General features: G+C 47.3%; 1 protein-coding gene across 1 annotated transcript in view; it reads right to left on the reverse strand.

Moving 5' to 3' along the window:
- The window catches only part of CACNA2D2 (calcium voltage-gated channel auxiliary subunit alpha2delta 2), a 211,114-nt gene that overhangs the window by 115,149 nt on the left and 69,088 nt on the right, over positions 1–26,877 (reverse strand). The window contains exon 3 of the mRNA XM_083869774.1: positions 12,819–12,935. Within this exon, the coding sequence (XP_083725900.1) occupies positions 12,819–12,935 (117 nt within the window). The remainder of the gene's footprint in view (positions 1–12,818; positions 12,936–26,877) is intronic.

The raw sequence follows: 26,877 nt of genomic DNA on the forward strand, positions 1-26,877 counted from the left end.
TGGCTCTCATCAAGAGACAAACTTATAAACAGGCCCAGACGCTTCTCCCAGGCTTAATGGAGGCAGCTAAGAAGCTGTGATTGTTCGATGTTTTCCAATGATAGTGGTGATGCCTGAGGCCAGCTATAATATTACCATGAAATAAATCTGCAGTGATATAATTAGCAGGGATGCCATTATGCTCAGGTTTTAGGGATGCTCAGCACAGAGGGAGAAGAGCAGCTACTCAGAATGGGTCCTTGCAGAAGTTCTGGGTTTGAGATGGGGCTGGGAATAGGAGAGACAGAAAAACTCTAATGTCAAGGTAGTGTGGACTTCCTGTGTTAATCTGTATGCAAAATAAATCTAGTTTCTTTAATAGCCAGATGTTAGAGCAGACACAGGTCTCTGCAAGTCTCAGGGTTAAATCCAGACAACTTTCTCATTGCCTCTTTAGCTACCTCTGCCCTGCAAGCAGCTGTGGAGTTTAGGTGGTACTTGCAAAGCTGCTGCTTCTTCCATCATCCAGTCTGTGATAGGCCTTGCAGTCCCCTAAACTAGGATGGGAGGTGGAGCAGGGAGATACAAACCAACACAGCTCTGAAGCCAAGTCTGGCAGAAAGAGATGACTGCTGTTTTCTCTGTCAGGCTGCATCAAGAGAACAACACTCGATTAATTTTGCCACTTGTCCATATAAAAGGTAGACAAATACCACTAGGAACAACTAGGAGGAGAAGACAGAAGAGGCTGGGTTAGAAAATGGGATGCTACTTGTGTCTGCAAGGAACAGCTAAGAAAAGAGCTGGCACCTACAGAGTGTTTTCTGTTGCTTGCAGATGTAGTGCTAAAAGTAAGAGCACAGAAAAAGGATATAACTAGAGCAAAATATTTTAGGATCAATGGTCATGGGGGGAGAAGATGGAAAGAACAAAGTCAACACATGCCAGGATTGATCCTCAGTTTTGACACAAAATCCTTATGGCAGTTGTTTAAGAGCCACATTCAGGGAACATGAAGTTCCTTAAGACTCCCAGATGGGACCCCTGGAAAGGTTTCTGCCCCATACACAGGACACAGACCCGTGAGCTGGAGCTCCTGTGCCAGTGTCTGCATGTTATGTCATGGCTTGATTATAAAAAGTGACATGCTAGGGCAGAGTTTGCACCAAAATCAAGAGAACATCCTTGAAATGTGCTGGGCAGGAGATGTACTGGAGGAAAACCATGAAGTAGACAGCCTGCCCTCAGCGAAGGTTCAAAAACTCTTTGTAAGTTTTAAGTGTGTTTCCAAATCTGCAGCCAAATCCTACACCTTCCCTCTTTTTTGCTACAATAAACTTTATCTCAGAATGTAATCTAGTAATAAAAATGGTTTTAAAATGATCTGACAAGTGCTAGAAACCCCATTTCTTTTAGAGTGACAACTCTATTTACAGCCTCACATACATACACTTTGGTTTATATTCTACATGCACACCAGGCCCTCAAGATTTGGAATATATCCTTTCCATCCACTTGCAAGAATTAATTTCAGTCATGAAAAGAAGTTATTCAGCAGGCAGAAGGTAGGAAGGAAGATTGCCTCTAATGCTGGGGTCTCTGCACATCTCCCAGGACAGGGGCACAGAGGGATGGGCAGCTCCACCTCCCTGTACCAGGGCTGTTTTACTGCACTTGAGAAACCCTCCCAACCCCAGGGGCCACCTCTCCAGCAAGAGCCACATGCTCATCCCTGAGCAGGCCAGAGGGCTGCTTTGGTTGAAGAGAGATGCAAAACAGCTGGCAACATAACACAGGGAGAAGATTTAGGACCTTACTCTTTTGAGAGAGTGCAGAAAATTGCTGAACTGCTAAAAAAAATTCACATTCAAAGCCTGAAGTGGCCAGGGAACAATAGCACCAAACACAAGCAGAGCTGAGAGAAGGAGTTTTGAGCTCCAGGGAGATGTTATTGTCACAATCATACATGAAGGACACCTTGTAGCTGAAAGTTTCAGAACTTAATTAGGAAGAATAGCTCTTATTCCCAGGTGTATCAAAGACAAAGAATGATCTCTCCAGGCCTCAGTTTCCCTGTGCATAAAGCTGGAGCAGTCAAATACATCCACACTAAGGGAATACAGCACTTGCTGGAAAACACTTGGGAAGCCACACTACCACTATCTTGAATTTTGCTTCTCTGCTCTCACACTCACCCAAGCACATGATTCTTATCTCCTCCTCCCCATCACGGTTTCCCACTGCCCCACAATGCTGACAAGCTCTACACCTTCCATATCTTATCCAGCTTCCTCAATTACAGGCAGCCCAGCAGAGACATCTTCATCTGTGTGAGTGGAGAGTGAGGCACGGCTAAGATTAGCAACAGGAACACCCGGACTGGCATTGGCTCCCTGTATAATTAGCTGATATAAAAGCTGTGCCATCTACTGGAATCCCGCTGAAACACTGCTCCCAGCACTACTCCCATTAAGTTGTTGCTGCACCAGCAGCTCTTTATGTAGAACTGGGGTGGGATTTCAACTCACCCTTGTGCAGGTAGTGGCACGTGAGTGGCAAACGAGGGACAGACAAAGACAGAAGTTCATTTTGCAGTACCAAAACCAGGCAGTAACTGGAGCCCAGTGTTCACATTTCACTCCCAGCCCTTAAAATCTCCCACTTGCTATGGAATTATCAGCTTTACTTAAAGGAATTTTTTGTTGTTGTTGTTTTAATTATCATGCCTTCAGAAAAAAAAACAGCCAACCACCTTTTAAAATTATCTTCCCATTATTATGCCTAAAATTTTGGGAAGACATTTTTGGCAGGCACAATACTGACCTACATCTGGCAGCCCTGCACAGAAAACTGCAGTTACCCCTTCCACCAAACCTGTAGGGTACAGCCTTTACTGCTATTCACCTGGCCACTTTCAAGGATGTAGCACACCCTAAACAGCAGAGGAGAGACAGAAACCAAGGACATAATGCAGCAACACCAGCCCAGAAAACAGGTGAGCAGCAGGGCCAGGCTGGGTTATAGAGGAGCTCCCCTGCCCTCACCAGCACTGCTACAGCCCAGCTCTGTCTGTAAAGCTGCTTCAGCTCCCCCAGTTACCCTAGTTCCAGCCCCTCACGTCCCAGTTCAGCCGGTGGCTCCACGAGCAGCACCAGGCAGGCACACGGTTAAATATTTTTGCTTGCAACCTTTTCATGTTGCTTTCACTTCAGACCGCGCCTCTGAACGCTGACAGATTTCTCATTGCAAGGCTGTATTAAGCCACTTTTTAATTGCATTTTGAGGGACCCAAAGGCCAGCAGGCAGAAGGGCACTTTATTTCTTCCAAGGAACATTATTTTTATTGTAGAGGCAGGAAAGGTTTCCATTAATCCTCAGCAAGCAGACAGCTTCCACACAGCACAGTGGCTGCAGGGACGGCCACTCCAGAGCACTGGGATGATTTGAGCACTGTCTGCTGGAATATCAAGGCTCCCAACAACTCCTCTTCAAAGAGCAGATGACAGGCTTTGGCACGAAACTTACATTAAATTGATACAATCTCTTTAATGTTATCTCTGGCTCTTTATCACAATTGTATGTGCAATTTACATTCTTGTCGCCTTTTTTTTATTAAGATTTGCTAGATCCTTATCACGGGTATTTCACACGTTGTAGTGTCACTCAAACATTTAATGGACATCAGCTGCTCGGGAATGTATAATAGCTCCTTGCTATGGGGTAGGGCGGGATGCTGATGGATTTCAGACTCACTCCAAACCAAATCCATGAGGGACAGAAAGCAGGGTCCTGGTGGGCACCATCCCAGGGCAAGGAGCAGAGTCTGTGCCAGCTCCTGTGTGACAGCACAGCACCACATGCCCAGAGCCGAGCTAAACATCATACAGAGCACCTTGGGGCAGCCTCCTGCTCCTCACCTGCAGCCAGCCCTGCTATTCCAGTCACTCCTGTGCAGAGATCTACTGAGAGAAACCCTGCCAAAGCTGATCCAGGGTTTGCAGGCTGCAGAAATGAAACTTGCTAAATCTACTTTCTTTGAAGGGAAAAAAAAAAAAAAAAAAAAAAGTGGGATTTGAAGAGAGCTTTTGAGACAAAAAAGCTTCATGCAAGTCCATTAAACTCCAGGACCAAACCTCCACCCCCTCACTCATTAGTCTTTAACTTCACTACCTGCCTGTAAGCACAGCTATACAAATAACTGATTTTTAGTTTAGCCTGAGGATGAAACCCTTAAAGAAATAATCCTCATTCCACCTGAAATAAGCTCAAAATGATTCACTATCCCAGGTCAATTACTCCCATTGAGTAAGAGTCTTCCATCCCAAATGATGCATCTGAAATACTCAAGGGGAAAAGCATTAAACAAGAATAAATTGGTTGGAGGTTTTTCTGCCCAACATCTTGAGCTCTTGGAGGTTGTACAGCATCATGGAGGGCAGGGCTGAACCCTCAGGGACTGAGAGCACATCTGTAAGTGCAGAACCACACACTCCATGCAGACTTACAGGTTACCCTGGGGAAATAAAGATTCCTCTCTCACTCTCCCACACCATGCACAGATTACAAGGTCACAGGACAAGATGTAGAAGCAACTCTAGGTACTAAACTGCCATGGAAATGGGTTTTCTCATGCCAAAATTAACCAAGAAAATTCAAATAAATCCCTTTTTCAGTGACATGGTTTCTTTTATTTTGCTATCATTGCAAGCACATCTTCCCAATCATGTTTAAAGGTTGCTCTATAAAGAATTAAATGGTAATTCTCTTCCCTAGCACTAATTCCCTCAGAGACCTCCTCCTCTTCTGCATCACTCACCAGTTGATATCTATCTTCACAGCTAGACCAATTATCATATAGTCATATCCATCTGCATTTACCCTGTGAACCACCCCAAAATGCCTCCTCTCTTAGAGCACAGCCCTGCCAGTTCCCAGGATCTTGAGAGGGTAAGGACCAGGCTGAAGGATCTGAATTTTGAGACAGCCAAGCACTACAACTGCTGCACATCCCCTGCCCACACCAATGGCTTCAGTCACCTCCAGCTCTGTTCTTAGAGCTGCTCCTGTGCTGGAAAAAAACAGGAACAACTGAAAAACAACATGCAAACTGCTGTCGAATACATAACACAGTCTGAGGACGAAAAGTAAACACCCTTTAAGGACTATTTCGTCCTTCTCTTCACTTGGTCTCAGAGGTGTCTGGGCTCCTCACAGCCTGGGGTGCAGAGCACAGGAAGACAAGGCACACACACAGCAATGAAACCCTCCAAGAGACGTTCGTTCCCAATCCGGGGAGCTCCTGTTCCTCCTGTGCGTGCAAACCAGGCTGGCAGCGCTCAGAGGGAGGGCGAGAGGGCAGGCTTTGCTAAAAGCCCGGCTAAAGCTGCCAGCACGGCTGTGACCCGAGCCCGGGATCCCTCCCTGCCTCGGGGATGAGTGCAGCACACAGGGAAGATGCTCCGGGGCAGGGAGGAACGATAAACCGAAAATAAATCCCCGGGCAAAGGCAGCGAGTGCAGAGCTAAGTGGTACAGACCTGGAGCGTGAGAACCAGCTCACCTCTTGACAGGGTAAGGGACCAGATGGATATTTCAGTCTTCAGGAAGGGCAAAGTCGAGCAACTATTTATTTGCACAGGGTAAGTAAGGAAGCTTCGCTCTGGGTTGGAGAGCTATACTAAGAGACATCATCTTGTTCACAGAGCTGGTTTTGCCTCCTCTTTTTGCTTCAGGTCATGAAAGGGGATTAAAAAAAAAAAAAAAAAAAAAAAAAAAAACAGACAGGTGTTTTCTTTAAACACCAAATGTCCAGACTTCTTACAGCAAGTAGCAGAAACAAGAGCCCCACAGCAGCCTCAGTCTGCCAAGGGCAAGAGAGGACAAAGGTTTCTTCATCTGTTCTTTACCAACAGACACACACAGGGCTGGAGATCTGCTGTGGAGACTTACTGAACACCCTATCAGGTCAGGGCCATCGCTTTTCCCTCCCCTGTTTGTGACTCAGATGCACTGGTGGCACCGAGTCCATTCCTTGTACGTGTATCAGAAACAGGATCATCCTGGGACCTCAGGAGGCAGCAGCCCTCAGGGTCCTGGCAAACCTCTGCTGCCCCACAGGCACTCAGCAGCTCACCAAGTTGTAAAACCCATCGGCCTGGGCTGCTGCCAGCTGTTCACGGGCAAAGAAAAGGAAACGTTCAATGTAATCTGCATGAAAGTGCAGGAAGCCCTAAATTGTGTTAGCACTATTAAGAGAGCTGGTTACATCGCTCAGCAAACTGGCCCAATACAGGTTTGATAGATTTGTTACAAACATCTGATTGTCCCTGATTAGATCAGACAATCAACCCCCATCCTGGTGTGTGGGCATTGTTTAACTCCCCTCTGCAATCTGTAAATTAGAATTCCAGACCTGGGAGATTGGATTCAAATTGGATTACTGGAGCAGGTCCAGCACAAGAACAACTGTGAGGCAGGAGAAGATACACACACATGCACGAATGAATAAATAAATAAATAAACAAACACACACACGGGGACTGTCAGCCAGGATTTGATTAGGAGCGAATTAAAAATAGAATTAAAAACAAAAACCACCAACCAGCAATTACCAAAGAAGTGGGAAGAGGGCTGGATTTGTCACTATGAAATAAGAAAGCACAGAGGTCCTGCCTTTAAACGGTTTGTACTTCAGCATGTGCAATGTTGGTGGTTGTGGTCCTTTCTCCACCAACTCCAGAGCTCCTGTCCGTGGCCAAGGCAGCTGGAATGGTGCAGGAGTGCATGAGGCAATGAAGCCCCACATCTCACCAAACCCACAGGCTGTGTCAGAGCTCACCTGAACCATGTTTATTCCCTCTCTCTTACCCCATTTTGCTGTCTAGGCAAGACATGTAATGTGTCCCTTAGCTGGGACCCAGCAGGTCACAGAGTGACCACTGGTAGCCTTCTGACATGGCCAGAGGTCCCTCTCAGGTCAAAGCCAGGGCTGCTCCACACTGCAGGAAGGAAACCCATGAGGGTTTGGCACCACATGCTGCCAGCCAATGTGAACCCCCAGTGCACTGCAGCTCAGGAGGGTCTGGGACTCTCCAGTTAAACACTTCAATGACTTGACCTGGTTCAGCATCCTTCAGGCAGCTCTGTGGTGCAGGGAGATGGCAACAGGACCTGGCTCTGCCAAAAACAAAGGAGAAATCCAGTACAACCCCAGGGCTGCTCCTGCTAAATGCTGACCCCTTTTGCTGCCTGTCACCAACACCAGAGGACAGCAACAACCTCAACAGTGAAGGAGGGAAGATTTCCTGATGATATTCTACCAGCCCATGCTGTGACAGAGCTCAGTGCCTCTGCTGCTGAGAGAGGAGGGAGCAGGGAGATGCTCTGAGCTGGGCTGAGAGATGCTTTGCTGTATGCCAATTTTTGCAGCTTGTCAGACAGGTGGAAATTTTTGTTGTCCCTATCAGGGACCAGAAACCTGATAAAGACTCCATTCACCACAAACCTGCAAGGGAAATCTCAGGGCTATCAGAATTGTTAAAGGGATAAACCTGTCCAATTAAATCCCCTCTGCACTCTTGACATATGCTTGATATAGGCTCAAATGGAGGTGGGAACTAGTCCCCCTGACCTGCTTCACCTGAGAAGCTGATTTGGTGAGTACTTTGTGGTAACACACCAAACTCTCACCTCACTTGTCATTAGGATCCTAAAGCAGGGCCAAGTAGTAAGCGCATCAACACTTGAGAAGAAACATGCAAGAAAAAATGCCAGTAAGTGGGAAAACTCAAGGCTGAGGGCAAAGAGTGGAAATAGGAGACAAAACAGCAAAACAGGGTTAACTCAGTACAAAACCCTCAGCATCTCCAGACCAACTACCTTTTCTGTGTGTCAAATCCCAGTTCTTCCAACCTCATTCCCTTAGGATCCAAGGTAAAGAAAGATGGGAACATCTACAGCCACATTTCCCCAGGCTTACCCCCAGCCACAGGAAACCCAGCCAGACTTCCCTGCAGGATGCTTTCAAAATACAGGAAATCCCCAGTCTTGTCCTTTGTATTCTTTTTTCTGCCAAAAGAAAGTGTCTAATGCCAAGTGTAGATTTTACTACTCCAGTTGCAGTAAAATCTGAGTGAAATATATTGTGACCTCCTACACCTTAGCTGAAGGCACAGGAACCTTGAAACCTCCTACCACTGAGCCCTCCTGCCAAACCCCTGCTTTCCCCCAGATACTCATTCCATACTGGAGCTAAATATGCAGCAACAAAAAAATGCTATTAAATTTCACAAAAACACAATTAAAAAAAAAATAAAAACAAACCTTCCTCCTACTCCTGGTAAGTGCTGTTAGTGCTCTCATCACCAGAGCCATGCTAGGGGCACCAAACCTGCTGCACACACATACATCTACATAAGATACACACAGATGTATAGTACATATTATAAATTCTGATATACAAAATGATACTTTGCTACACTTTTGCTCACCTCATCATATTTGATACTGCACACAGCTGAGGTCCACAGGAAATGCAACAAACTTCACCTTAACTGAAAAGATTGTGCCAATGACATAAAACTTGCAAAACTCAATCAGTTCTATGGAGAAAACACCAGCCCAACCATGTCACCACGGGGGCAATGTGAGAGCCTGCAGGCATCCAGACCATGTTTTGTGGATCAAGAGGCCTCTTTTTGGAGGTGGGGGAATGCCACCAGCACAGACAGTATTCTTTAGGCTGGTCACAGTATATGAATAGTTCACTTCAGGGCATAACCTACTCAGTGAACTGTGGGATGTGTCGCTCTCAGGAGGCAAAGTAAATTGTCTGTGGTTAAATATGTGAAGAATGAAGCAGTCAGCATCCAAAAGCAGCCTTCACAAGAACTATATAAAAAGGAGAAACAAACTTAAAACATATCCTAGGATCTAAAATTTCCACCTCTCAGCCTCCTCCTCCATCAAATCACAACTTCCTTCTCCCCCAGGCTGTGGAGCTTTAGGAAAGAATAGACCTCGAGGCATCACTCATGTACTTAACATAGTATTCTAAAAGAAAGAAAAAGTGCCCCTTGGGTTTGGGAATCTGAACCCACACCATGCACACCCTCAGGTGATGGCTTTTCCCTGGCTCACTCAGTGTTCCACCAACAGCAAACTCCAACATCTGGGCTCCCAAACAAGCTCCCAAAGAAGCCTCAGTACATTTCTCTCTGGGCATGTACAAAGGCAAAGAGGGGTCTGAACACACTGAAAAACTCAAGAGGAGATAGGAAATAAAGTTGAAAAAGTGACCAAGAATCTACTTGGCAAAAAACCAATTGGATGAGTTCTAGTCTCAGATGATGTAAAGCCATGTGCCAGCCAACTGTGATTCCCAGCACAAGGAAAACCCAAGGGGGATTTGTGGTTATTTGGTAATGTGCAACCTCACTCCTTTCCACATCTTAGAAAAGGTGTATTTTTTAGCCCTAACAAGGACAAGCTCATGAGTGTGGACAAGAGCAGCCCATTAAACTCCCATTCAGCCAGGAACACACCTATCACTTCCTTACACCTCACCTGTAGCTCTGGGACTTCTCCACAGTGCAATACACTGGATAAATGTAATGTCATCTCCTTCAGGAGTCACTCCACCTTAGTCTTTTACTTCCAATTCAAAGGAATTTAGACGCATTTTTAGTATTGAAGACCATCTTTTTTACCTCCCCTCCTGTTAAAGCTTGGGAATAAAAAGCAGCTGGAACTACAGAGACCAAAGGAGACTGGGAGGCCAGGCTTGAAGCAGTGAAACCATCATGGACAAAGAACATTGGAAAAGGCAATTAGTGCTGATGCAAATCCATGTCAAATAGAAGCCATTGTGTGGGACATGGGGTAGAAGCCCCCCAGGATCCAGCTGTGGATACTCCAGTGTCAGGTGGAACAGGTGGGGATTGCAAAAACATCTTCCTAGGAGTTGTTTTGTCCCATGATGAGACTATCATCTGATATGAACAAAAAAGGAGAGACAGCATCCAAATAACCAGCCCCTTGTAGATGCCTTATTTTAGGAAGCAATTACCCTCTCTGCCACACACCCCTGGGCTCCAACACAGCTCCAAAATGCATATGGGAAATCAGTGTCCTATTAGTGCCAGATCATGCCACAGTGCTGCACCATGGCTGTCAGGGCCAGACAGGTTCAGCTTCCTTGTGCTCGATTTCTGCCTCTTAGAAATGCAACACACAAAGTAAGAAACCATATTAATAAATGCTCTGCACATAGTTTAACAAAAACATATTAATATTTTCACTTAGAAACAGAGGAAAACAGGTTCTTTGATGACTGGACTGAATCACCGTGTAATCAGAAAGGTGCTCTAAACTGTGCATCCATGGTGTGTGCCCAAAGGCTTGTGAGCACCTTCCTACAAAGCCCCACTGAGGCCCAGGCAGCATCCCTTTTCTCTCCTGCAGCAAAGGAGACTGGGATGTTCCTCAGGAGAGTGAGCACATGAGTGACAGGGCAATTTGTACATCAAGGAGAGACTCCACTTCTCCCTCCTCACCTGCCCTTGCCAATACATGGAGTCCCACCTGACTCAGATACCGAAAAATATGTTTCAAGAAGTCATCATCACTCTTGTGAGTCATGAGAGAAGAGGAGGAAATGACTCCAGGAGAGATGATTCAACTAAAGGGAGAGTTGAGATAGATGAAAACAGGCAGGAGAATGGAAGAAGGTATGAGAGCCACACTGCTACAAAGGAGCTCAGCAAAATGTGGAAGAAATTTAGAAGATTCAATTTCTCTTCCTCCATCAACTTCCTCATTTCCAGATTTTCTTGTTAGTACTACCAATCCAAAATGTCAAGAATTTACATGGAAACTGGATGTAAAAGTCTGCTCCATCTGAGAGTGCACTCTGAAGGAGGCTTTTGAAAGATTAATTTAGGTCAAGGGTTCATTGTTTCCACTATAATGACAGCCCCACATGTTGTTACCTAACCAGCACTGCCAGAATCACCCCTGTGACAGGTGGGCCCTTCACAGCACACCAGAGTCCTGCCCAAAAACCAAACAAAAAAGACAGTTGGAAGACAAACAAGGTTATTTGTACCATGGGCACAGTTCAACCCTTGATCTAGCACCAAAAGATGCACAAACTCTATAAATCCGCATGACTCAGAGCAAAGGGCAAAGAAAAACAGTGTGACTGATGAGTTGAAATTCAAATGTCACAGTGGAACCACTCAGCACAGTCATGCTGTGTAACTCAGGGTTATTACCCTGTGCATCCCATGGGAGCCATGTGTTGTCCAGGTGTGTATCAAGTTTGCAACAACCTTTTGTTACCTGTGTCTTCCTCCAGCATCTATAGGTGCTGCACATCCCTGGAACATTTAATATGATATATGCTGAAGTATGCACCAAACTATATGAGCACAAGGATACAAGTTCACGTTAAAAAGAAAATTGGTCTCCCTGATTTTCACTTCCACAATCCCAAATGCAGGGCTGACAGTTTACACATCTTTAGTCCCCCTTCAGCTTCTTCCATTCAAGCTAAAACACTTGGTGTGAGTCCCAAGTAGGATTATTCTTTACTTCCTAGAGTAAGAAATTGGGTAAACGACAATCTTCTTCACCCAAGTCCCTACAGTAACCATCTTTGTCAGGCACTGTGGACAACCTCACAGCATCTGTACACTCAGGGTAGACTTTGACCACCCTGGGTTGAGACCCTGTCTTGAGACTCCCCTGGCCCACATGGGTGTCCTGTGATTCCTGCTGCATACCTTCTCCAAGCTACTTCTTACGCACTGTGGAGACAGGTCACTTCCCAACTCTCACTGCCTTAGTTACACCTCAGTTGCTGCAATATCCCTTCTCTCACCACAGCACATTTCCCTGTGCTCCCATTCCTGTCTATCAGGTTGAAGGGTGGCCAAGTCTTTTCGGCTGCAGTGCCTCTGTGGACACACCAGGTGTGTTACCTGCTCCAAGCCTTCCCCTTGTCTATCACCCTGCAGAAACCCTTCCAGTGAATCCAGCTATGAGCTGCCTCCAGCTGGCCACACTGCCAGATGCCCATTGTAATGTCAAGCCGCTCGATAAAGTTGTGGCATGACATTACAATGTCACACCTCAGCTCGTGGAGGGGAAGTATCCATACCCCTCGGCACTGGAGAAGGTTGTCCAGCTCTCCAGGAAGGCAGTTATTTGTCTCTGGCCCACAGCAGAGCATGGCCCTGCTGCCACCTCATTATAGACACCACTGGGTTTTACTGAGCATGGATCAGGTCACCTTCCTCCACTACAGACAAAATAAGTTCATTTAAAGGAGTGTTACAAACTAGGACAAGATTGGAAATGTATGCAGATATCCATGAGGGCAACCCACACATGCAGTCAGTCAGAGGGCTCAAGTCTCAGGCACCAGCACAAACCCTTCAAGTGCATCATCTAAACAGGAAAGGCTCCACTTGTCCAGAACACTTCCATAAGTGATAGCAGGGACCTCTGCTTCCAGTACACTCCCAGTTAAATGACAGGATCAAATTTGCTGCCAGGCTTTTGCTGTCACTTGTATTCTTGTGGCAGCATCTTCAGGTGTTTGCATGACAGTGGGAGGAGATAAAAAGCAAGAAGATATGTAGAGTAAATCCCCATGACACATCCTTGCCTCCTTGCTCTGTATGAATCTGTCCAACTGCCGGATGCGGTTCCCAGAAAAGGCCACACAATCACAGAAATCACTTTGAAGCTGAGATCATACTGCTGTACTAGCATCAACCCTCTTGTTTAAACTGAACATCTCCATCAAAGGATCAGAACACAGGCCCATCTCCTTACCTTTAAAGCACGGACTTTCTTGGCCAAGAGGCTCTCAATGTCCCCTGCGACCTTCTCCACCAATTTCCTGGGCACATTCTCTTTGACTTCAAACAGGTTTTTATTGTCATCGTAGATCTAAGAGGGGAAGCAAGAGAAGAAGACAGTCAATATTAGTGAGGAGTACAGCAGTCTTCCCACAGAAAAGCTGATCCTCTAACAGAGAATTCTAGCAATGTGGATTGGGTAACAATATAAGCTTTGGAAATGAGGGGAGCTAGAGAAGAAAGAGTTTGTAACCAGAAAAAACAGAAATGCAGTCAACCTGCTGCCCACACTGCTGGCTCTAGAGCTGCCTGCTTTCATGCTTGCAGGCAATGAGCATCCCACCCTCTCACTCAAAAGCTGAGCTGCCCATCCCTACCTCTGCTAAGCCCCTCCTGTGGCACAGGCAGAGCCAGCACACACTGCAGCAGTGCAGGGCTTGCTGGCTGCAGGGCAGCCCTGGGGACCAGGAACAAGGGGAGCACATGAAGCAGGATAAACCCCACATCTCTAACCAAGGCACAGTAATTTGGCACCCTCAAGAAATGAGGATTTCTACAACCAGTCCAGAACTTGGCCAGGCTGTGGTGGGTAAAGGCACAAATCTATATCAGGATTATCCAGAAGGCCAATGCAATTATCTGTATTTGAATGTTTGCACCCAAAGCGGCAGCAATGGCCCACAGGAACATCATACAACTGCAGGGAACACCCCCAGACTCAAGGGAAGTGCTGTTGGGATCAGTACTGCCTCCAGAAGAAGGGATCAGTCCCACCAGAAGACTTCACAACCACAAACCCCTCAGTCACCTCCTCAGGTGATTTTGTGACTTGTTAACTCCACCTGCCTGCAGACCCAGGTGCAGCCAACACTGGGTCAAAGAAAAGAATTTATTGCTATGATCTGAGATTAACAAAAAAAAAAAAAAAATCCTCATGCCTTATCTTTTCTTAAGTAAGGTACATGAAGAAAACCACAAAGCAAATAGGATTCTGGTTCTCTCTTTATCCTCAGGCTACTTGCAAATACCTTCAGCTCCAGACACAGAGACATATGGGAACAGAGAACCCTCCAAGGAGAGCTGGACCTCCCCAAGGAGATAGCAGACTGCACACTTAACTGCAAATTCCATGCTAAGCATGTCTGGCACCTACCCAAGCTCGCATGATCCTTAAGGCTTAAGGCTGAATCATGCTTCCCACGGGACAAAACCCTCTCTTTACAAGTGAAAGACTCTGCCTGTATGTGGTGGTTTGTTGCAGACCTGGCCATGAGGACCAGGGCTTGCAGAAGCAATTTCTCATGACACATCTGCCCTGGGTCTCAGAGCAGCACCCAAACACAAACAGTAAACAACCAACTTTCACATGACAAAGATGTACCCAGAACCTCCTCCATTTCACTCAGGGCTAAGGAGAGGCTCAGCCAGAGACACCCACCAGGCTCATACCACCACAACTCTTTCTCCTGGTGCAGCCAGCAAAAGTAAAGGTACAGGCAGGCAGGTGCCCAGGATCTGGACAGTAGCACATCACACAGCTCAGGGACATGATGAGACCCTCTAAAATGCTGCGAAACTTCTCACTGCCCTCTCTCCAGACCTTATAATGAGCTGGAGTAGACAGCAACTCCACTTGCTGAAGGCAGCTGACAATGAATTCAAGAGCCAGGGCAGAGACATCCCTCAGCTGCAGCCTCCCTTTCCCTTTCATGGTTAAACAAAGCACTTTCTGAGGCTGAAGCCACGGGAGTACACTTAGATAGACTAAGCACAAGGCTGCTCTTTCAGCTGTGCACAGTCCCTCCAGACCTACTGGGTTATTCCCCAGGCTTTCACTTTGTTCTTTGCAGCTCTCTCTGGGGCCTCTGCTCTGCACAAGCTCCTCCTTTCTTCCATGGCACTAGGAAATTCCTAGCAGCAGTCTTTTCTGGCAGTCTTATGTCCACATATACCATTACTCCATTCTAGCTCTACTCCAGATATTGCTTTTTTTCCCCAAAAAAAAGGCCCAGGGGATTCAGGTCACCTTGCCTGGCTGCCAGGACAGTAACCCATCCTACCTCTGTCAGTGGGGCAGCACATAAAAGGCTCAGCTGTGATAGTTTCTGAGGTTTCTGGAGAAAATGGAATTTCTGTGAATTTTCCTAGTCACTGACTTGCAAGAATACAGCCCATGAGCCAGGAGCCAGACATTTGTGATCCTCATCTGACTCCTCAGTCCCTAAGAGACACAGAGCGCAGCTCCAGTGCCCTCCCCAAGGCTCTGCTCTGGCATGCTCCACACATGCGATCCTTCATGGAAAGGCAACCCCAACAACCTGACTGGTCTGAAATGGGCTTCACTCAAATCACTCTGGTCCCCAAACCACCCACAGTTCACATGAATTTGGCAACTCCTGTGTTATTACAAGTGATCACTCTGTGAGCACAGGGACTCCAAAGAGGATGCTTTAGTAAGAGAAGACATTTAAGAGGCATCCCCAGACTCCAGAAGAAATTATTTTGTAGAACAGTTTGGGTTGGAAGGGACCTTAAATACTATCTCATTCCATCCCCCTGCCATGGGCAGGGACCCCTTCCACTCTCTCATGTTGCTCCAAGCTTTGTCCAATCTGGCCTTGAACATTTCCAGGGATGAGGCAGCCACAGCTTCTCTGGGCAACCTGTGCCAGGTCCTCACCACCCTCACAGTAATTAATTTCTTCCTAACCCCTAATCTCAACCTCCACTCTTCAAGTGTGAAGACATTACCTCTTGTCATGTCACACCATGGCCTTGCCCAAAGTCCCTCTTCAGCTTTCTTGGAGCCCCTTTAGGCAGTGGAAGTGGCTCTAAGGTCTCCTCAACACTTTCTGTTCTCCAGGTTGAACACACCAAGCTCTCTCAGCCTGTCTTCATAGCAGAGGTGCTCCAGCCCTCTAGTGATCTGCATTGCCTTCCTCTGGACCTCCTCCACCTGCTTCTCATGTTGAGGGTCCCAGAACTGGATGCAATATTCCAGTTGAGGTCTCACCAGAGCAGAGCGGAGGGTGAAAGTCACTCGCCTCCCTCAACTTGCTTTTGATGAAGCTCAGGATACAATTTCTAGGTGTTCTTCACATCAGAGCTCCATCACACCCTGAGCTTCAGACCAAAAATCTTGTATTGCCAATAGCATAACATTCTGTTCTAGGTAAGAACACCCCACATTGGCACAGAGAGGGTTAAAGCAAGGAAAGCTCCACACAAAGCAATATTCTCTCACACTCTTTTTTCTCCCCTTGGTAAGTAACAGCACAACAAAGTCATGTTCTTGGAAGATGCAGGATACCTCCAGCTGAGCAGCAGCAATTAGGAAAGCAAAGAGGAGCAATCTTCAAGGAGAAAGCTTTGGGTACAGAGGGAGTCCTGACATTAGTATTTTCCTATTATGAAACAGAAAATTGTCTCCTATTGGTAACAGACAGAAACGGTGCCTGTCCACAAGGGAGGAAAGAACAGAAAAAGAAACCAGGAGCTGCTTCTCCAGCCCTCTCTGCAGCTGCAGAGCTCTGCAGTCTTCCTGGCTGAACAGCTCACCGGCGTTAATTAGAACAATCCAAGACAAATTAACAGTGACCATACGTGCATGAGAACGTCCCAGACAGGCAGGGGAATGAATGGTAGGGGCTCCAGGCAATTCAGAGAACTTCACAGTCTCCAATGTAGCATTTTGCTTTGGGTTGTTCAGAACGTGGCCAGGTTTTACTTATCTAAGGTGACATTTCCCATATTGGGTTTTAACTCAAGGCAAGCCAAAAGAAGGATTTTCTGGCCAAACACATCCCAAACATTCCTCAGTGATGGCAAAAACCTTTAGTTTTGTCCAGATTAGAAGGCCATTCTCATTGAAATTATCCTGTGCTCCAGTGCTCTGGGACCTGTTTTTGAAATTAGTGACACTGGTGACCTCGGAGGCAAGAACTACTGCTTCTGACTCCATGTCCATACCCTCACATCTAGCTGTGCTGGAACCCGTGGGGAGAAGGGGTGCAGGCTGTGTGCTCTTGGCAGACTGGGTTTTAGTTGGCAATTCATTGAGCAACAGGCCCCAGCCCCTGACAGCCTCCCTGCCAGGCAGGGCAGGTGGGTGGCAATGCAGGGACACAAGCAAAGCCAAATGCTGCACTGCCCCAGCACTGAAACAAGTAACACCCTTGTATTAGTCCTGCTCAACGTGGTTGGCAAACCTGAGATTACTGGGCAGGAGAAGGGCTGTAGAGAGCCCCTGAATTACCTACAGAGGGAGGAGCCCTCAGGCAGCACAGAGGAGGAAGCTGTTGTACTCAGAGTATGGGGATTGAGACCACATTATGAACTGCAATCTCAATTAACAGTCTGGGAAGGGCTGAATCTGGATGCAGTAGCAGAAGATCCAATCCTGGCAGTGGAAAGGAGTCCAACAGTGGACGCTGAGAGTGAACTAGTAAGTGGTAAGAGCAGAGGTGAGTGGGAGGGAATATTATCAGTAGCCAAACAATAGAAATTACTGAGCTGGAACAAAAAAATAAAATAGAAAAACCCAAACAGTGGCAGGTAGGGAGGAAAAAAATTCCAACTGTTGAAGACAACCTGCAACACGAAAAATTTAATCCTACATACTTCTAAGCATAGTGCAATTACAAACAGCCAGGAAAATGATTTTAAACCAGCCCAGAAGTGCTAAGTGGCCTCACTTAAGAGCAAAGCTGGTAACACAACCAACTGTCAGCACATGTTCCCAGCAGCACCTGTACAGCCAAGGAGGCAGATCTGATACTGCCTTGAAACACTCATTCTCTAAATTCACTTGTTTGCCTTGCTCCTAATGCACAATAAATGATGCTCATCTCTGCCTTTAATTCCCTCTGTGCCTATATACTCAGGAAGCTGTCAGAGTTCAGAGAAAGCATTTTCCTCTCCCCGGTTCCCTGTGAGCACACCCAGCACCATGAAACTTGGCAGCCTGAGAAAGGAACGGGTGCAGAAATACTCCCATAAGTGCAGAAATCACCATTTGATGAGCTGCCAAGAGAGGGGCCAACACCTTCCCAAGGGTCAAGGTATGCAATGATAAAACGTGAAGGAAAATAACAAATCTCAGGAGAGCCCCCTGTACAGCACCACTAGAAAGTAAAAATTGTCTCCTCAGGCTCAGTCTTCCTTGTCTCCAATAGGCATTGGCCTTCCCTGACAGCTGTCTCCAGCCTCCTCATCCAGGACATGAGGGAGGACACTGATGGGAGGGCAGGGATGGTGGGGTACACCTGCAGCCCAGAGCAGACCCCTCCCTTCTCACTCCCTCTAGCACCAGCTTCATGTCACAACTGCCACAAAGCAGCCCTTCCCCAAAATCAGAGGGGCAGCAGCACTGTACTGTGCTTGCACAGCATCACCTCCATGCCAAGACTCTCCCATCACCTTCCTCAAGAACAATAGCAACCAAAAAGCTGAACCCCAACAGAGCAGCTGGTAACCCCAGAAGCTCTCAGCCCCATTGGGCCAGGACAGAGCTGTACCCACAGCTCAAACCCCACCTGGGGTTTGCTCAGGGCCAAGTAGGGAGAGGCTGTGGTGCTCCAGATCCTGCTGGAAAGGCATCTGATCTGGGTAATAGTCATTTTCCAGAAATTAATTTTTTCTCCACCCCTGTATGAATCCAATACACCGGGTTTGGACAGCTGCAGTCCAAACAGCATTTAATCACAGTGCAAACCTGGCATGTTTGCAAAAGAGCAAAGTACTACGTGCAGCAACAGAGCAGCTGCCTTCCTGCTCCCAGAGCCTTCCACCTCAAAGTTGGGGTGCTCCAGGTGAGGGAGGCCAAAGACCAAACCACATCTCTGCAGGCACAATAGCCACCCATATCTAAGATAACAACCCTCACGCCCCAGAAATGGGGCTGTGCCATGCCATGCCCCACAAAGGCCAGCAAGCAAGAAAACAAAAGGGTTTTCCCAGCCAGCATTATCATGGGAGTCAGGGAAGGTCTCTGCTCAGGGTTAGACTTCAAGCTCCTGCAGGTAGACCTGTGCCTGGGATCAGTGTTGTACAGTGACCCAGATATGGCATCTGCAAAGGGAATTCATTGCTACAGCCAAGACTGCAGCAGGATACCTGCCCTGAGAGGCATTGCTTGATCAGATGCTGGACTAGAGCTTCAGGATCTATTGGTCTCCCTCAGACAAGCATCAGTCTGACCCATTTTGAGTTTCATCTCACCTACTGCAGGGTCCTACCATTTCCCCACGGCTCAGAGTATGAGTGAAGAAGAAAGAGGCAGACTTGCTTTTGCCTTGACCCAGGCAAAAGACCCTTTTGTCTGTACACAGACAAGGACAGACCTCTCCAAACCCCCTGAAGCAGAAGCCTTGAAGAGAATTGCCCAGCAGTATAAATGACCAACAAGAGCACCATGAGACGGTTGAGGCCAAGCACAGAACACTGTGGCTGGGTAACAGGGAGGAAAAGGAGTGCCAGACCTCAGAGATCCTGCTGGGAAGATGGAGACTGCTCAGGGCCATAGGCAGAGAGCACAGACAGCACGATTTCCATCTCACTCCTCATCACTGCTGCACCTACTGTTGTTAAATTTCATTGTCTGGTGCTTATAGTCCTTGCAATGATGGTAATCATCGTGGTTTCTACATTACATTAGGAGGATGTGAGGCTGGGGCAGCGTCAGGGACAATCAAGCAGGCAGTGATCAGAGCGACAGTGGCCTCGCTGCCAGCCCACAGGATGGGCAGTGCTGTCTGTGCTGCACCTCCTTGTGCAGAGCTGGTCACACACCACTGCAGGGGCCAGGGGATGGGCACTGGCACTGCAATGGCCTTCTGGAGAAGCAGTTATCAGCCACGAAGGTGCTAGATCCTGGTTTTCCCTTTTGAAGAGCCACAAGAGGAACAGGCAAAGGGAAGCAGCTGCAGGTGAGCACTGGTGCCACAGCTCAGAGAGGGCTTTGCAAATCTACCCCACACCGACTCCTAGAACTGGTACCATGGCTGCCACAAGCCCTGAGAGCACAGCTCTGAGAGTAGGTGCCCCGTTGGGAGCAGTGTGGGCAGTGGCTCTCTCAGAGTCCAGGCTGCCCCTTGTCACCAGCCCTGCCTCGTCCTCTGCAGCCGCAGCTCCTGAGCCTGTGGACGTGCTCCGGCGCGCGCGGGAGGCAAACAGCTTGACATTTACTAACCCCAGCTCCCTCTCTCCTCAGTGCCATTTCCCTGCTGTGCTCCATCCTTCCACCTACCTCATAAAAAGCAAGCACCCTCTGAGCAGCTCTTCACAGCTCTCCCGCAGAAGCAGGACAGGGAAATGTGAAGTTTAGTTGCTCCTCGGGGATGGTCAGCTATAATTGAAGCAAACAAACCATAGAACTGAGGTCTCTCTAGTTCACTAAAGAGCCTGCTAAAAAGGCAGCAGTACCACAGAGAACTTGGGGGAAGAGGGAAAAGCAGCCCACACCACCAGGGACAGAGAAGTGGAGCTGCTCCAGTGCTCCCCATCCTGCCCCAGCACCTACACCTCCCATGCTCTGTGGCACTGGCTGAGGTTCTGCTTCCTCAGCACAGGATCACCAGCCTCTACAGCTGAGACTTCAGCCCTGCCAGCCCCAAAGCAGACCTGGGCCTGCTATACATAATTTAGCAACTAGTCAGGGATAAAGGGCTATGCACGGTTAGCCTGGATTATAGAAAACCTCTCCCAGCCTGGAAAGCAGCTTTTAGTCTTCATTATCCCAAACCCCTGTATGGGGAGCTCTCAGAGCAACAGACCTGCCTGGGTGTTTACAGGGAGTGAGATCTTCTGCAAGGAAATTCAGTATCACACAACTTCAAACTTGCTCTTCTTTCAGATAAAGCACTGCAAAAATAAATTGCTGCATTTTTGAAGACAGAAGGTCTCAACCAGGATGGGAACTCTGCCCAGGCCCTTCTCTGCACACTTACAGCCACTTGGATGGCATGGGCCTTGCTGCCAGGTCAGGGCACAAGCCCCCCAGAGCCTGCTGTGCTAATGTACAAGAGAGAGAGAACAGCTACAGCTTCTCAGAAAAATGCCCAAATGCAGTCAGACATCACATGAGCTCTAAAAATATAAGCTTGTACAGTTAAAACAGAAACAAAAAAACCCCAGCCTGATCCTAGAGTCTGGCTGCTCTCTTGGTTATGTGGGACATAGTAAACGCTTTAGTAAGGAAAACAGTGTTTTTAAAAGGTGCCCCAACTACTTTCCTTCAGGATTTGTCAAAGAGTTAACCAGTTTGATTAAGTTAGGTCTACATAAAACACACTTCAGACCAATGCCATTAAAATTTTACCTCAAATACCCTGGGTGCATCCTAGGAGGTGTGCTGTCATAGATAAAGATGTGCTATTTTGCTGATTTCAGGGTGCATGTCATGAAGAATGTGGTGAGACTCTGGCACAGGCTGCCCCATCCCTGGAGTGCTCAAGGCCAGACTGGATGGAGCCCTGAGCAACCTGATCTAGTGGAAGGGGTCCCTACCCATCACAGGGGGTTGGTATGAGATGGTATTTAGGGTCCCCCTCCAACCTAAACCATTCTGTGATTTCTGTTGGAATCAGAAATCCACATAATGGATCATGCTGGGTTTCCCCAGCATCCCTAAGAGAATGAAGAGGATGAAAATCATTAGGGAAAGATAAAGCAAGAAACACCTCTGCTCCTCAGATCCCTCCTGGACCCCATGTGGTCGCAGTTTTGCCTTTTGCACAGCTGCTGGACAGTTTAAAACTCTGTATTCTTTTATTCTGCTGCTTTTCTCCCAAGGCGAAATGTTTAGGACACTGAAATTACAAAAGCTCATAGAGACCCAAAATGGAATCTCACCAGACTCTATTTCCCTGGCAGTGAGGAGGATGAGAAAGGGCCACCATTGTCCTGAGAGAAGAAATGAACAGCACTCCTCCAGGTGCTCTTGCAGGGCCTGTGGCAGGGCTGCTGCAGGTGGGCAAAGGCTGCTCCCCATCCCTTGTGAGCACACCCAAAGCACAAACAGCTCTTTGCTCTGCACTGAGTGATGCAAGACTCCCAGATCCTCAAAGACTTGACTTTAAATAAATAACTAGACCTCTCTCCCAAAACGGCTTTATCTTCTTTGCCAGAAATGCTGTTGCTTTTTGTAGGAAGGGCTGTGGTAAAAGGCTGTGCTGTGCAGCCTCTAACACTAAGGCTCCCAGACATATTTTGCAGGCTTCCTTTCATCGACACAAGAAAAAGAGTAACAATTACCTCACACTGCCTTTTATTTTTATTGATGGCTACCACTGGCCAAATTCAGCTCTCAGCTGCAGTGATGCAAATTTGGGATGACTCCACTGACATGGAATTAAACTAAATCTCTGATTAGAGCTAAAGCAATTGAAATCTAGGCCAGCATAAGTCAGCACTGTCAACAGTTACCCCCACAGTTTTCTGCAGAGTAATGATCTATTTTAAAGAAATTGAACTTTTAGAAACAGCAATTTTGCAATCCTCTTGATTTACCTTCTGATACAGGTGTTGGGGTTTACTCTGCACTTCAGAGATTCACATTTACAAAGCTTTTCTCCCTAATCTCAAGCACTGGAAGCATTTCTGTAAAGGCACAGGCTCACGGGAAGAGAGGCTGGAAGAAACCCACCTGTCCAACCCATCCCCTCTGTCTCGTTCAGGACCCACCTAACAGCTGTTTACAAAGTCTGCTCTAATCCACTAGGGGTGGAGAGCCCAGGCTTCTCTGGCTGAGGTCCTGTAGTGTTTTTGTAGAATCAAGCATGGTTTGGGTTGGAAGAGTTAAAGAACATCTTGTTCCACCTTCCACCATCCCAGGTTGCTCCAAGCCCTGGCCAATCTGGCCCTGAGCACTTCCAGGGATGGGGTAGCCACAGCTTCTCTGGGCAACTTGTGCCAGGGCCTCATCACCCCACAATAAAGAATTTCTTTCTATTATCTAATATAATTCTGCCCTCTGACAATGTGAAGCCATTCCCCATTGTCCTCTCAAGTCCCTCTCCAGCTCTCTTGGAGCCCCTTTAGTCACTGAAAGGGAGGCTTGCTAGAAAGTCATTACTGATGTTTAATATAAAGTTCCTCTCTGTTGTGGAACAGGCTCAAAAAGCTTTGCCATATCACCAGAGGATATGGAGAACAGATTTCCAGACAGCTTTCTTCCACACATTTCCAGACTCATCTTTTTTTCCTGCTAGTGCCTTCTGCTCCCAAGGCAGAAGGGTTCAGGAACTGTAACAAGAATATACCATGTACCTGGAGATTTTAATAAAGAGGTGACCCTCCGCAAAGTCATTTCAGCTGAGATTTTCAGCTTCATCCCACCTTAAAAGAATCACCAGCAAGACTTTAGCAGCAGCATTAAACCCTACAGCTGACAAACTCAGCCCAGGTTTGTTTTCAGCACAGTCTTGGAGAGGTACAAGGGCAGGATTGATATGTACCCACAGAGATCCCAGGGGATGTGTCTTCTGAAGGCAACCTCTAGAGGTCTGACATCTGACTGGAAAGGCTCCACTAAAAAATTCAGAAACCTCTGCAGCATCACAGAGAATAGGGCTGGAACAGATCTCATCAAATCAGGTAGTCTCAGCCTGTTCCCATACCCCCAGCAAAAGGTGGCATCATGGATGTGTCATTTCTAACATAATTACCACAGTTCTCTCATTCCTAACCTATTCCTCTGACCTATTCTTAAAGAAATCCAGTGATAGAGATCCCTGTGTTTCACAAGACAAACTGCTCTGGTACTTCACAGTCCTATTTGAAAACTTTTTATAATGCCTAAGTTGAAAATCTCTTGCTGCAATTAAAAACTGTGTTCTTGGCGCAAAGATCTCAAATTAACACAGAACAGGCACTTCTGCCTCGCGCTGCTGTGCCCTGATATTATCCTGAAGATTTGTCCTACTTTAGTTTTCACTATTGTAGGCCAAAAAATTCATATTCATTTATTCCTTCCCTACAAGTTAATGCTATTCATATCTAAATTACAATTAATGTGACAATTAGACAATGTCCTTGGTAGAGCATTCACCAGGATGCTATTCCAAACAGTCCTCAAAATATCCAGGCATCAATCAAAGCTGGGCACCTTCGATCAGGTGTCCGACCAGACACATCAGCTCGTGAAAATCCCGTGCGTAGGGTCTGTGACTTTCTGCTCTCCAGAGGGCCAAGGAGGAGGCAGCAGGGTGCTCTGCAATCCTGGCATCACTCCTGCTGCCCACATACATTGCTAGGATTGCAGGAGAGCTGTCCCACAGGTGGGAAAAGCCTCATTCCTCAGGGCCCCATTACCCCCCAGGAATAACAGGGTGCAGGGAAGCACCCACAGTGTGAAAACCAGAGCTGGGCCAGGGGAGCCAAAACTCCCAGGGCAGCCAGAAATACTCAGGTCTCCTCAATCACCATCACTAACATCTGTGCACACGCTTGCACTCCATTGCCTTGTCCTCTCCTTCTTCAGTTCTTCCCCAGTGCCCGAGGGCTTCTGTCCCTGCTGTCCCAGCCTTTTTCCCCTGCACACAGTCAGACCCAGGGCTGAGCTCCAGACTCACCTGTGTGCACAGGCCCAGCTCCCCACACAGCTCAGCTCTGTCACAAAGCACTGTTTAGGCTCCACACCTGCTCTCCCTACTACAGCAACGGTCTTAATTAAGCTTTAGGCACAGGCAAGGAGTAATTGGAGTAATTGTCTGGCACTTAGGGCTGAGAGAGGGGACTTGGTCTGTATTGCCCCCTTGCCACACAGAGTATTGACCTGCCTGCACAATCATTGGCAAATCACCTTCCTGTGTTCTGCACTGACCTCCCACTTTGAAAGAATTTATTGTTAATTTTTGCAAAGTGTTGAGGAAGCCTTAGAGGAAAGGTAGCACAGGAATGGAGAGTATTAATATTCCACCAAGAGCTCTAGGGACCAACCAGCACATTAAAGCTTCTACAAGCAGAAACAAACTTGCACAGCTCAAGCCAGACCCCCAAAGCAGCGGCAGATTTTTTTCAGTACTTTCCATCAGCATCAGGAAACATATATTTGGCCTGTCATTGCACATCCAGAGCAATGGCCCTGCCAAATCTAAGACAACAGAACAAGGGGAGCGTAGGACCGTGGGTGGATTCAGATCTACTCGGTGTAAGAAAAAGCTGCATCGTGTATGGTAAAGTATTCATCTCCTGCTGTTCCAGCATAAAGTTAATCAGGGACAGAAATTAATCCCTCCTGACAGCATGTTGCCAATTTCTGATTTCATCCCCATTTCCTTGTAGTTTATCATCAAGGGAATGGGGAACTTGTAGCAGGGACAAGCCTGTCACATGCTCCTTTTTTTGGTAAGGGCTCACACGCACCAGCCACAAGCTCCGTACACTCAGAGCAGCACGTCCGTGCTCTGCACGCACACAGGTCCCCTCATGTCCAGGCAGATTCACCCATCATTGCACAGGTAGTGAAGAGTCATGCAGATGCTTAAGGCAAAATATGTGCCCAACCATCAGCTTTACTCCAAGGCAGTTGGAGGGAGGAGGGAAAATAGGAATCAGACAAAAGAAATCCTCTCCCTGGAAGGATAGCGCCAGAAGAGCAAAGTGGCATTTACAAATCATAAGCACTTCCCCACTCGGTGCTCCTTCGCCCAGAATGTTAATTAGCGTTACTCTAAACAGCAGTGGCAAAAGCTGAAACCCAAGCAGCCTCAATTGCTTGAAAAGAAACCTGGCTGGGAATTTTTTCAGATGAGACATTTAAACTCAAATGGCGAGACATGTGATGGTGATGCAGCAGGTGCTTTTTAATGCCACCTTGTAGCTTCCCTCCTAAAACTTGGGAGTGAGTTCTAAATAGAAAACTATCATTTCCAAGGGCTATGGGATTTTGCCTCTTGTTCCAAATGTCAAGGCTTTATTCTACAGCTTGTTTTTTCAAGCCCAGTGGCTTGTGGTTAGAGCCCCACAGCACGGCAGCAGCACCCTGCTCACACCCACAGCCCTGAAGTGTGTCACTGCACTCCAGGCTGGGCAACCCCCAAGACTGCTTTGCAATGCAGTTTAGTCGATCACATAATAGAAAAGTGGGCTTCTAATTACATTAATAATACTGCTGACTTGGGCTTGTGTCATAAATAAAATTATAAAGACCACATATATCTCTGTGTTTGGATGATCAACACATATATTAAAGTATCACTAAATTTTAGCTACAGAAAGTGTAGAAGGAAAAAGGCTTCACAATTTGCTTCTTGTTTTAGTGCCATTTCCTTTCCTAATGTATATGTCTTCTCATCCAACTTATCAAAATCATCACCACCATCGGAAAACCCCCATGCCCTGAGTGAGCGTTGCTGTGTTTCTGGCACACCTGGTGCCACAGGTTACACTGCCAGAAGGAACCTGAACTCCATCTCCTGAAAAACACAGACAACAGGGCTGCTGGAATTAATTCCTGCTGAAATTAGAAACTCCACAACACCCCACGGGCTGAATTTGATTCTCAGTACCAAAGCCACACCCAGCTCCACACCTGAGTGAGGCCCAGTGATGTTCTGGCACTGAGCACCTGCACTGGCAGGCAGTGAACACCCCCCCATCTCAAAGGGGTCCCAATATAACAGTGGATCAGAAGCTAAACAAGAAAACCTCACTGTGTCTTCTCCTCTGAGAGCACAGTGCAGAGCATCCTCCATGTGCTGCAGGAGCATTCAGCCCCATTACCTCAGAAGCGAAGTACCAGAGGAGCTGGGGGAAGCAGTCTCGGCCATAAACTCATCAGGAGAGCAAACGTGTTCCAGCACTTGCTGAGCTCACTGGAGGATTGCTCCCCTCCCTCCCTGCGGCAGAGCCAGGCTGCAGATCAGACCAGCCCCTGCATCCCAGCCTCCTGCTCAGGCCCTGGGCATGTCCAAGGCAAAACAGGCATTCTGCACATCTCCTGTGAGTGTGGGGTTCTGCCCTCCCTCCACTTTATCTTCCCGAGTCCTCTCTGAGGCTGAGGAATTTCTCAAGTAAGCCCCATGGAGAACCAC

This window comes from Zosterops lateralis, assembly GCF_965231275.1.
Source record: "Zosterops lateralis genome assembly, chromosome: 11".
In the NCBI taxonomy this organism is placed as follows: Eukaryota; Metazoa; Chordata; class Aves; order Passeriformes; family Zosteropidae; genus Zosterops; species Zosterops lateralis.